The sequence below is a fragment of the Orbicella franksi genome, chromosome 1 (assembly GCF_964199315.1).
Source record: "Orbicella franksi chromosome 1, jaOrbFran1.1, whole genome shotgun sequence".
NCBI lineage: Eukaryota > Metazoa > Cnidaria > Anthozoa > Scleractinia > Merulinidae > Orbicella > Orbicella franksi.
The window spans coordinates 27,821,261-27,833,367 of NC_138145.1; the positions used below are offsets into that span (position 1 = coordinate 27,821,261).

At 38.1% G+C, this 12,107-nt stretch overlaps 3 protein-coding genes across 5 annotated transcripts; 2 read left to right on the plus strand and 1 right to left on the minus strand.

Annotated features, from left to right (window-relative positions):
• Positions 1–24: 24 nt before the first annotated feature.
• Positions 25–2,327, plus strand: LOC145500853 (uncharacterized). The gene is made up of 2 exons (XM_081480389.1): positions 25–582; positions 2,163–2,327. The coding sequence occupies exons 1-2, from the start codon at positions 214–216 to the stop codon at positions 2,325–2,327; spliced, it is 534 nt and encodes a 177-aa protein (XP_081336515.1). The 5' UTR covers positions 25–213.
• Positions 2,328–4,225: 1,898 nt separating this feature from the next.
• On the minus strand, positions 4,226–8,610 carry LOC145500821 (galactosylceramide sulfotransferase-like). Of its 3 annotated transcripts, none has more exons than XM_081480368.1 (3): positions 8,346–8,610; positions 6,321–6,793; positions 4,226–5,587 (listed from the first exon to the last, which is right to left on the minus strand). In XM_081480368.1, exons 2-3 carry the CDS (start codon positions 6,437–6,439, stop codon positions 4,261–4,263), a joined length of 1,446 nt encoding a protein of 481 aa, XP_081336494.1. In that variant the 5' UTR covers positions 6,440–6,793; positions 8,346–8,610; the 3' UTR covers positions 4,226–4,260. The 3 variants fall into 3 exon arrangements, with proteins under 3 accessions (XP_081336494.1, XP_081336497.1, XP_081336487.1); XM_081480371.1 differs by lacking the exon at positions 8,346–8,610 and adding an exon at positions 7,146–7,830; XM_081480361.1 differs by lacking the exon at positions 8,346–8,610 and having other exon boundaries at positions 6,321–7,830.
• A 115-nt stretch (positions 8,611–8,725) lies between these two features.
• Positions 8,726–12,049, plus strand: LOC145500945 (uncharacterized). Its single transcript, XM_081480512.1, has 2 exons — positions 8,726–10,043; positions 11,199–12,049. Exons 1-2 carry the CDS (start codon positions 9,465–9,467, stop codon positions 11,349–11,351), a joined length of 732 nt encoding a protein of 243 aa, XP_081336638.1. The 5' UTR covers positions 8,726–9,464; the 3' UTR covers positions 11,352–12,049.
• Positions 12,050–12,107: the final 58 nt, after the last annotated feature.

Below are 12,107 nucleotides of genomic sequence, written 5' to 3' on the forward strand. Positions count from 1 at the left end.
ACACAACTGCCTCAGGTGTCTTAAGCGTCGAGCACTCGGTAACATTTCGAAAAACTGAGCTTCGAGAAAGGTGTTTTGAAAAGGGTTCAATTTGAGGGTCGGCTTTTGAGGCAGAGGAAGCTGCCAGCTGTCACACACTTGTTTGGGATCGGCGTTGAAAGTTGTTTTTCTTCATGTCCTTGGTGAACAAGAAACGCTAAGAGTTTTCTTTTAATGGCATCCATACGAGCTAGACTCAAACAAAATCATCTTGAAATACTGATTTTAATCGTTTTAAGTCAACTCGTTACCCTGTTCTCTTCGACTCCTTCCACAACTTCGTCACCTCAAGCCACAAAATGTGCGGAAATTTTATCCAAAAACTTGACTGACGCTGTTACTACCACCCGCCAAAGGAAACAGAATTTCAGCACATTGGAGATTTCGCAAACATCCTCTAGTGCGACAGTAATGTGTCCATCAATTGCGGTGGAAAATCGGAGAAATGCGAACGACACGTATTTGAAGAAACATGGATGCTCCCGTGAACGACAAGAAGACTGTCCAAGATATGTCGATAAATATTCCTCATTTTATCTTAAGGTAGGTATGAAGAATATTATTAAACTTGATTGTGTGGTTATGAGAAAGCCTGGTATGTCATGAAATTAACAGCCTGCCTTGAACTGTTGTTTAATACGAAGGAGGTTTCTCGAGGACAATTAAATCTAGCATGTTTATAATTTCGTTATATGGTAATAAGCTTGTAAAGGTTGGCTACTCTGAATAGGAGAATATACGGTTTAAAGCTTCAAAATTGGCAAATTTATCGCCGCGTTTACGGGGAAGAAAAAATTGGAATATTGGATTTTAATAAATCGATTTTTGTGGGCGTGAGTAATTACATCCATGTTTTACATGCGTGTTTTTGAATTAATTGATTTCTTTCTGAAGCGAAATATAGTCAGATATACGATTGCTTTATAGATCGCTTTTACGTACTTTAGAAATGTTTTGAGAAAGGGGCATTATCTTGCAAACGAAACTCGTTTCTTACCGTACCGAACCATATGTAATTTGTACGGTTTTTCTAACTTGATTTATTCCATTAGAAGTGTGCATTTTATGAGGACATTTTTCTTTTCTTAAAATGGACCATGATCCTTATTTATATATATTATTTCACTTGGGTACCTTCTTTGCTGGTTTCGAATTTCTTGATGGTGTTTTTGTTTTTCTAATATTGTCAACAACAGCATGAGGGGAAGTACCTCCTGCACAAAAACAATGTCTCGTGAAGATTTAAATTAACATTGTTTTATAACAATTTGTTTCCTCGGTTAAGTAATTGGATGAGCATAAACTTTCATCTCCCTCGCTAAATCAACATCTCGCTTTGAATACATATAGAATCAATCCAAACTTACAACTTTGGTTTAAAAAAAGTATGAAATCCGGGTGATGTTCTCTTTCGAATTGCCTGTTTATTTGTTTCTTTTTTCTGTATTTCGTGTTTTCATTCTGTTGTTGCAACGCTGCTTTTTTCTTTTCTTTTGCTTTTGGGGCCTTCTTTTTTTATTGTCGCTGTTTTGTCTTTCGTGTATTTTTTTTATGTGTTTTGATTTAGGCAGCGTCGACACTACGCCGGAGAAGTTTGAAAACGCCGCTTTATTTCTATGGTTAGGCCTACTGTCCACACTAATCCGTCACGAAAACGCAGCTCTTCGAAAACGCTCTTCAAACTGGAGGAATTTGAAAAGGCCTGCTTTTCGCTTTTGTGTAGAAGGGAAACATTTTGAAAACGGGGCTTTTCGAAAACAGTGTACAATGGACATAGTCACGGTAATCATGTGATTTCGAAATTCCTGGGGCGTAATGTGAACGAAAAAAAATTGACCGGTTTTCAGAGTGAAACCTCCGTTTTCAGATTCCTCCAGCGTAGTGTGGCCGGGGCCTCACATTTGATGAATCAGCTGATGGTCTTAACTCGATCAGCTATGCCTACCGGCGTTGCTGGTAAATATTTCTATTACACTTATTGTTTAATTAAAATTCTGTTCCAAACTTGCCCGTAAAGCACCCCAAAAGGGTTTGCCATTATGTTCCAAATTTAACAATATAAGCTTAAGTTTGGGGGGAATCATATCCCTAATACTAACGCTAAGTTTTTGATTGCCTCGCAGATTGGTGGCTGGTTAATGCTGGGCATCGTTTTGGCGGGAATCACAGCTCTAGGCGTCACGCACTACCTAGGGATGAAGAACATGCGTCGTCCAAGGAGAAGACAACTGTCACGTATTCTGTGGGTTGAAGCTCTCACAAAGTCGAAATTGGCCAGATTCGTGTGACCAAACTGGTGTTTAGCAAAGCGGAAAAAGTGGAAAAACCTTAAAAAGCTTATCGACGTGGCAGAGATCGCAAGTTTTCTGAAAACCAAACATCAAAAACGTGCTTATGGCGATTTAATCTGAAAAAAAGACACATTACGAATCTCAACAAGCAAAAACACTGTCCCTCAATTTGTATTGATTTTAGGTCTGAACGTGACTCAGATTGAAATAAAATATTATAAAGCGAGTTCGAACGCCTTGTATACTCATAAAACCTAATATCGTGCGCGCGGAAGAAGACGGGGAAAAAAAAAAAAACTCAGACTTCTACTTTCAAGAACTTTTCAGGTGAAGCGTTTAAACGCGCCAAAATCCGATGTCGCATTTTGAAAGAGCTATATATTTGTCATTTCATTTTTCTTTTTTTTAATATTACTGTTTTTATTCTTGAGAAATTTTATTTTCTTGTAGACAATTCAATCATCCTTAATTTAAATTTATTTACTCATTTACCGACAGTTGCATAGATGTATAGAATAAATAGCTACAGAACAGAAATGGAGTAACTGAACATTAGCCTCTCGGACCGTTACCGAAGTGTTCCCATAAGACGGAATCATTGAATTCTTAACCACCTATATCCTGAAAATTTATTTTAAATTTGTCCGCCAATTTTTTTTTTTGGACCCTCCAGACTCCAGCTGTTAACCCTCTGTAACCTGCTAATACAGCCTCCTTTTATCGCTCGGCACTTTTTTCCGTATCGAAACCGAGGGTCTGTAATTTAAAGCAGAAAAGCCATATTGTGCATTTCAATAGACTCTCTTCATAAATGGTTGCCAATTTAGAATTCTTTTATATGCATTTAAATTAGCCCAACTAACCTTGTTTGAGAGTAAAAATTCTTTTGACTTATCAAATCAAAAACGAGGTTAGTTGGGCTAATTTTCACACTTACAAAAGAATTTTTAATTGGCCACCATTTATGAACAGGGTCTGTGAAATCACTCCAGACAAGGAATGCCTGTACTATCTATATCTAGAAATAGATGCATTGCCAGATATAGGCGAATTAGCCATGAAGTGGCGTCAGTGTTTAATTTAAGACGTAATTTAAGAAGTATCAACGACATGTTCGGAACTATATTCGAAATAATATATTCCATTTCATTTTTTATACCACTCGTACTTCAATTCAGTCAATTATATCCTTAGTTAGTTACTAGTAATTAGTTAAAATTAAACCCTTCTGGCCAAATTTGTTCCTTTGAAATTCCCCGCTTTGATTAGGCTTTTTCTTTAGACAACCAAATAAAAGCAAAATCTACAAAACTAACATGTCCACAGCCAAATGAATCAAACATACTCGACGAGTCGTTTGCGTTCGTTGCAAATCATTGCAGTTCTTGGAGCTTTGTCAGTTTTTAGACTTTTTTTTACCGAAAAACGTTCATCTGCAAGGATCATGGTGCCTACCACTAGTAAAATGCACTTTCCCCCCGCATTTTGACCATTAGACACGAATAAACAAATAAATGATATTTTTTACATTGTAAAATTCCTAAAACTGAACATTAGGGCCTATAAAGACGAAACGAATATCAAACTGAGCCTGTTGATCTCACAAAGGAATGTTTAGAAACACGGACTCGCTAAGAGGAGCAGAAAGTTTCTTTAATCTCGCGATTATGGCGAACCTTTCTAAGACTTATTCCTGACCTTCTGTTTTTTTTCTTCTCTTTTTTTTTTTTTTTCTGCACTGTCAAGGTCTTTCCAAATCAAAAGATCGACTGAACCGAAAATTTGCACACGGGTATGGCGCCTACGCGAGGAGAACACATGATGTTGCTTAAGAACATCAATGAATGACGTTGGAAATTGTGGTCTCCTCGGAGAATGGACTTTGCTCCCAGCTGATACGTTTTCTCCAACAACGGTAGTGCTTTCGATATTAATTTTTCCTGACTCCTTCAATGGACGCTGGCCTTGGCAGAATCAGAGCCGAATCAGCGGACGACTCTTCTCCTGACAGAATAGGATCGTGCTCCAAGTCACTAGCTACCTCCCAGTCGTTCCTAGGATCGTCAAGATACTCCTCTGGTTCCTCGATGTGTCTAACTTCCTTGCTCATTTTCTCTCTAAAGAACTTCACATATGACAGTTCATTTTTCATCATGTTCTGACACATTACTCTCTTCTTTTTTGGTACGTTTTTCTTGAGGGAGTAACCCTTCACGTAAACACCAGTATATGCTTCGTCCAGGAAATTTCCCTTTTGCAGACAGGCTCTTGTCAAGGCTTCCTTTTTACGTCTAAAAAACTTCAGTTCCCTTTGAAAACTTGGACCCTGGGCTTTGATCTTTCTCCAGAAGGTTCTATTGAAATGCTGATAAAGCATGAAATCCGCTTTGTTCCAGCTCTTGATGTCCTCTCTAACTTCTTGACTTATGAATTTCCGTTTCTGAATATCTTGCCTCTCGTTCAGCTTGAAATGTAAAATGTCTTTCAGTTCCCAGCATAACAGTCGCTTCAACAGTAGAAGTGATTCATCAAAATGTTCTAAAATCATCACTAGGTCAAATTCATTGTCTAAGAACTCTATGTAGCGATCTACAGCAGTTTTATTTTGGAAATATCGAAAGTCCAAGCCCAGGTCAAAAAGCATGGGATTCCGCACCAAATGGAGGGCTAAAGTGGCCTTCATTAGTGGCTTAATTTCTTGGAAAGGTGGTGGAAATTTCAAAAATGTTCCCAAGGGGTCTTCCTCGTCTTTAAACCCCAGCGGCTTGGCAAAATGCATGAAGTTGAACACGGATTCGTATTGGGCAACGGGGTCCCTTAGAATTGTGATATATCTACTACGATCTTTCGGAAATAAATAATTCATTGGTCTTTTGTTGAACCTGGCGTGATTGCACAAGATGTTGGCTCCAAAGTTGTACAAAGGTGCAGTGTAGGAGACACGGAATCTTGCAGGCCACAGAAACGTGAAAAGCTGTTTATTTCTCGGGAGCACGAAAGTCAAATTCTTGGAGTCTCCATACCTGTTGAGAATATTCGTTATGGTGCTACCACCTGTTTTGTGCGTCTTTAGAAATAGGACATGATTAATCGGGGAACAAGTTTGCTTGTAAGCTTGCTTGTGCTTCTTAATGGTGTGAAGACTTTCTTGCTCTGATGTGATATTTACAAAGTATTGATTTTTAAGAATCACATTCCTTACTTTCGCAGGCAAGATGTCAACTGTTTCGGACTCTATATTTCTTGTGGATGTGATCCTGTTTAAACAAATAAATTAAAAAATAGCTTAAACAAAATAGAATTTGAACAAGAGTCCGGCGTCGAAAGTTGTTACTCAATTGCAAACAGTTACTCAAAAGTTATATCTGTCCTTATGTTTCTACCAATACAGTCGATTTATTTTAGAGGAATTATTACCATCAAAAAGATGTCCGTAAGCACCAGTAATATTTGCTATGTTTTCCTACCGTCACATGGTCATGAGGGAACACAAAATCAAGAAAATATAATCTCCAGTCCTTATACAATTTCAGTAGTAAAAAAGGTTAAAGAGGGAGAGATGAGGCGAAGTTTTGCAAAATCGAAAGTAGCTGTTACCTACGACTTTCAGATCGACTATGCAGGAAACAGGAAACAATTAACAAAAGTATCTCTAAACATTTGGCGGCGATAGACTTAATTTGCGAGCGAAGTTCCATTTACGAACTCCTCACTTACAAGTTAAGACATTCAACTTATACATTATTTTATCAAGGCGACTAAAAATAGAATTTTTTTTAATTAAAGCCCAACTGGCGTGAGTATGCCTTCTAAAAAAATGACGGATAATAATTAGATGAAATGAACGATGGAATCGAGATCGACACCTGTAGAAATCATCAATATTATTTTTTATCTCTTTGATAGAATCAAGCCAGCCATAATTTCGCGGATGGCAACACATGATGGTCTCCTGACAAAGAAATGTCAAGGGAGATCTTCATCACTTACTTGCGCTCTGTAGTGGGGCAGTAAACTGTCGTGGGCAAATTGTTCATTCCGTAAAAGACGATGCAAATCAGTGAAATCACGGTAACAATCCAAAAGATGGTCCTTAAATGAACCGCCATGACTTGGGTCCTTAACGTGTCGTCCACATTGCATGTTTCCTTGTCCTCGAAAGCTACTTAACGTTTGATTTCGTGTCCATTTGCTATGCTAGAATACATCGCCGTTTTGTGATTCGGCTACAAAAGAACCACAAAGTTATTTGTTTATTCCATGTGAATATGAATGGGGCAGCGCGTTCTCAACTGTCGCCGATTAATTTTTCATGATGTATGGCTATCCACTTGTCTTGCTCTTTTCACCTGCACCGCAAAGCAATTCGGCGAAATATGTAACAGCTACTAACGATAAAACGACTACCAAATGTAACGCTTTACCACGTCTGAATTCTCTCTGCACCTTTCGAAACTCACCGCCTACAAGGAATCAAGAAAAATAAATGAGGGATTCTTTTCTACAAAGGGAAATCACTGGCAGGTAACGTGAAGTGGGAAATTTAATACGCGCGAATTCTTGAGCTTGTGACCACTTTGAACGGCTGCGAAACATAGTCAAAAACTACAGACCCATTGCATGCCACAAATAGGTGAACAAGCAAAGCTGTCACTACAAAAGATCCACATTCAAACAATAATACATTAAAACAACGAATTTTCTAGTACCAAGTCATTCTCATTATTCCCAGCGACCCTTTTTAACATATTGAGTGTTTCAAAAGTATATATCTGCCATGAAGTCTTCGTCAATTATAAGTCGATCAAAACATACAAGGATATGCACGTTGTAAGAGAAGATTATTGATTTGAAGCAACCTTAATTTTCAGACCACTGGCAATTCTCCGTTTTCAGTCAATGACTTTAGTCCATTGTTTTGTTTTGTTTTATTTAAGGACGTTCGCGCTAATTGTTTCGGCGCATCCTTACTGCGCACGCAAATTCACACGCTACGTCATGCATGAGAGCGCGCGGTAAGTAATAAAATGAACAATGATAGGGCAGATGCCATAGCTTTGCCTGGATTTAACGATCTCCTTGGACGTTCGGTGACCAATTCTTTTCTTTCCAGAAAGAGATTTTATTTACAATTTTCTCCACATTGTCCAAAAATAAACAAAAAATCGATGTGGGAAGTTAAAAAAAAAAAAAAAAATTTAAAGATTTCTGTCCACGGGACATCGAATCCTGCCATCTTGCGGCTGCAAGGCGCGTGAAACTATGGTCGCTAAATGCGAACTTGTTCTTTAAGGAACCTCACCAGTTGACTGATATAAATTCACTCAATAGGTCCACTTAAACATTATTTGGCAGAGAACATTGCACTTCAAAGATCTAATTGCAATACTTTTGGGCTTACAGACACTGTGGCCTTATTCGCTAACGGAGTCCGATTTTTTTAGATTTAGAGTGTTCTTCCGAGCATGTTCTCTCCAAAACGAAGTCGGTGACCTCCCCCCCCCCCCCCCTTTTTTTACATTTCTGACATGAGTAACTCATCATCTTACAGTGGTAAAAGTCTCAGAAATATACGTGATTTAGTTTTCGAAACGTTTGTCTCGCCTGTATTGAGAATTAACCACTGACGGGTCACGCTTTACAACCGATCTCAAGAGATGTCCCTGAGTATAACACATCGAGCAGAAAAGAGACTGGGGACCGTAAGAGACTAAAAAGCTCTAACACTTATGAATATTATAATTTTATTTACAAATCGGTCCAAGATGAAAAGAGGCACCCAGAGAGCTCCGCATGCATTAAGAGACTTTGCCATATTACATCCTTTTGTTAACATCAGTTTCAGAAATCACCATTTTAAGTTTTTAAATGATTATGCTTACAGGATATCGCAACTATTAAAAATTACGACTCTCTTCGAACGCATGGGACTTCATTTAACTGATAAGCCATGGAAGAGGCATAGAATAGTACGCCATCTTCGCTAGTTTGCTAATGAATTTATTACATACGTACGCGACTTTGGAAAGTCGTCCATCCTGTCTTTTGAAGAATTACCAACAGCATTGAGAATTGCCCACCGAGCTCCGCCACCGCAGGAAACTGAAAATCACCCTTTCACAGAACAGCAAGCCTTTGAAATAGAAATTTGCAGGGGTGAAAAACAATTTGGTTATGGCGTTGCGGGATGATCTAAATGATTACGCTGGCACGTTTCAAGCCAAGATTTTTGGGCTGAGTGTTTTTGTGCTCTGCATACTCCACAGTCCAGGTTGGTCTGCCAATACGAATTAAAGCAAAGCTTAGGAACAGTAACATCAACCTATCGCAAATTTATTATTGATATCTTTTTTTCATTTTCGTTTTTCCTTATTTTAAGATCAGTCACAGTCTGAAATTAATGGGAGACAATGAAAGCATTTTTATCCTTGAAGATAGAAATTAATCCAAACAAAAACGTTTGCCGAAGTTCGTTGCTATTGATTAAATCCGGTTGGTAGGAAACGCACATATAATTGATAAATCAGAGGTTCTCGTTTAATTCATGCAGGTGAATAAGTGCTCTCATTGGTTCAAAATGGCGTTTACATTAAAAATAATATAAACATCGCCATTTAATGTGATTATTTTACAAACGGAATACAAAATCACGTTAGTATCGTGTTAAAAACACAGATTGCCGAGTACAATTATTCATGTTGTCTAATTGTTGTTTTTAATATTGAATGTTAGCAGTAAGTCAAGATATTGTTAATTTTTTCTGGCCCCTGGCGTGTTGCCATGCGCAAGTAGATTAGAGAGACAGTTTTAAGGGTATTTTGACAGCGTGTCGAATGAACTTTGATGGTTTTATCAAAAGGACGAGATATATCAGCTGCAATAGAAGGACAGTCTACGGGACATCACGAAATGTTTATTTAAGAATTTATAAACATATTTCGAAATGCAAATCGAGAATCGAGTACCAAAAAACAATTTTTTTTGCTACAGTAAGCTGCAGAAGTGATGCAAACAGCTGTAATGTGAATCGTAACTGACCTCTGAATTAATTTTACTCCCTTCAGAAGCGTAGGTGATCGACCAGATGCAGAACTAAAGTAAACCAACGATTTTTTTCAGCAGCACCACGCCATCATGTTTTCTTCGAAGAGTCATGTTCTGTATATGTTATTGTCGCTGGCTGGGTATCTTGGAAGCCATCATCAAGGATTAATTCAAGCCAAAGAAATCCAAGTTATATCGTCTGCGACGATTAAAACGTCATTAGACGTTCAAGTAAAAAGTTCTATGAAGATGTACGGTCACCGAGAGGACATTGCTTCAGAAACAGCAGCTGCAAGCTTTACAACAGAAGCAATTTATTCAACGTTTCACGTGCCAACTGCGCAAATAACCATCCTAGAAAGTGCAACTGCTTCATCAAAAAATTCAAAGCAACCACGGACAACGAAGCAAAGTGTGCATGTCTATTCTTTGGCCTCACATGTCGTCTCGTCCATAACGGTTCTTCCAGGGGCAAGTAGACTTCATTCTTCGGTTCAACCATCTCGCGTAGTATCCTACTCAAGGAATTTCACCACTATTTTCCCGTCAAATTCATCTGGTTATCCCCACAAAAGCGAGAATTCTGCCATCGACGGCTGTTCTGCGGGAAACGTTGGTGAAAAATCGTGCAATACATACGTAACTCGATGGGTCGACTTTTATCTTAATGTAAGTGTTAATACAATGCACGTACGTATAGCGGTACTGCTCATCTGAATCCTAATTATTTATATATAAGTACAGTATTCTCATATTTCAAGGCATTGGTTTTAGTTTTGAAAGCTATTTTAGATTTACAAGCAAAACAGGAAAGAGGCGAACAACGCTTTCAATATTTCATCCAAAACGTCATTTTCGCAAATAACCATTAAATAATCATTTGCAGCTCATCGTCGGATAATAACCGTAATAGTAATTGGTTTGAAACTGATATGGCGAATGCAGAGGAATAAGACCGTCAACAACGCCAATGATTTTCCTGAATATAATAAATAACTTAAAGGGTGAGCGTTTGAAGCATTTCACCGGTAGAATTACTCATACGGAATTGATTTCAGAATTTGAATTATGTATATAGAAGTTCAGAAAGCATTTCATGGTAAAATACTGGAAACCTAAAGTTATTTCCTCTAATTCTTCATCAAAGAATCAATTTGTTAAAATGTACATACAAAAAGCCATACAGTAGAAACTCAGAATATATGTCAAAAGCGCAAAGAAGAGACCGCATCAAATGGCATTTCAAACGAGGATAGTCCTATTTATGTTTTCTATTTTGCGTCTGTTTTTTGGCTTTCTTTGCTTATTATCATCAGTCGGTGGGGAAATAATAATATGCAAGCGCACACTTATGATCTGACAAGAGCTTTTAAGCTAAGAGCATATTAGCATAAACTGAATGACAAAGCTTCAAATTTCGCTTCAAAGTTGTTGTGTATAAACAACAGAAAAAACCTTCAATTGTTAATTAATATTTTAAAACTTAGTTAACGTTAATCGGTTGGGCAGTAAATTTCACGGAGTCTTATGGAAGCCTCAGACAGTTCTGGGTGGATTACTTACGACATTGCAATTTTTTTTCATCAATTTACCCATGCAAGCCATCTCCATAAGATGTTTGTTTCCAAAAGCGCGACAGACTCATATTATCAAAAAGTAACAAAAATGGCTTTTTATTCAGTGATCTGACCCCTCTGATCACTGAATCACTCTGATCACTTCTCTGATCCTCTGATCACTTATTAACACGAGTGTTCCCATGTTAATAAGCTTCAATACGCTTCATATACAAAGATATTCGTGTCTTGATCTCATTTATTGCAGGTTGGAGGGTGGATAATGCTCTCAGTAGTTCTTGTCGGAATTGCCGTCCTGGTCACAACTCACATCCACGGGAGAAAAAGAAGAAAAGAAATCAAACGGTTACCGCAATTGATGTACCGGGAACTGACTCGTAATAGGGGACGCTGGGTGTAGAAAGCGAAGTCGAAGGTGTAGATTAAAAAATATCGGAAATATCGGCAAGACCTATTGAGCCTGTTGCCACGTAGTAATCGTAATGCCTTCACACTCACTATATACTATGAAGTTAACATAGATAACGTCCAAGTGTTAGTTGCATACGATCTCTTCAATGAGAACGCACGCCACAAATGACTTCTTCCAGTTTCATGTGAGATGAATATTTTTATAGAGTGCATGACCAGTAGATTCCTGAATAAGACTAGATCTAACCAAGCTATCGACCGAGTGGAACTAATGGCGCTATCTGTGACTAGTTTGAACCAAGGTCGAATCGGACGTGCCAACTTACACTGAGGTCGCAAGCGTGTTTCTCTGCCGGTCCTGCCATCGAAACTGAGATAGCAGAATTTACATTTACGAGACTTCCGATACACAAGCATTGCAGCATCAAACTTCAAGGTCCACAAAAACAAAGAACCCGCTTTTCAGGACTTAGAAATGAGAGACCAGAGTAGAAGGTGAAATAATTACTATCACGTTTTCTCAAAATTAATGCACACATAGGAATCTGCATGTCCATGCCACCGTTTCAAGATGTCAAACGTGGCGTCCTATAGGTCTAGACGTGTTTGTAATGGTAGATAGTAAAATTTGCTAAATTCATATCATGCTTATATATATTTGCTTTGAAAAAATCTATTACAATATGCAATACAAGTTTTTTCTGGCCTGCTTTTGTTCAAATAATAACTCAATAACAGTCATACT

Bases quoted from the DNA above. Each gene is read 5' to 3' on its own strand.
- LOC145500853 (XM_081480389.1), top strand. From the start codon at position 214: ATGGCATCCATACGAGCTAGACTCAAACAAAATCATCTTGAAATACTG. The intron at 583-2,162 runs GTAGGTATGAAG...ATTGCCTCGCAG, and splicing joins ATTCCTCATTTTATCTTAAG to ATTGGTGGCTGGTTAATGCT.
- LOC145500821 (XM_081480368.1), bottom strand. From the start codon at position 6,439: ATGGCGGTTCATTTAAGGACCATCTTTTGGATTGTTACCGTGATTTCA. The intron at 5,588-6,320 runs GTAAGTGATGAA...TTGTTTAAACAG, and splicing joins TGCCCCACTACAGAGCGCAA to GATCACATCCACAAGAAATA.
- LOC145500945 (XM_081480512.1), top strand. From the start codon at position 9,465: ATGTTTTCTTCGAAGAGTCATGTTCTGTATATGTTATTGTCGCTGGCT. The intron at 10,044-11,198 runs GTAAGTGTTAAT...CATTTATTGCAG, and splicing joins GGGTCGACTTTTATCTTAAT to GTTGGAGGGTGGATAATGCT.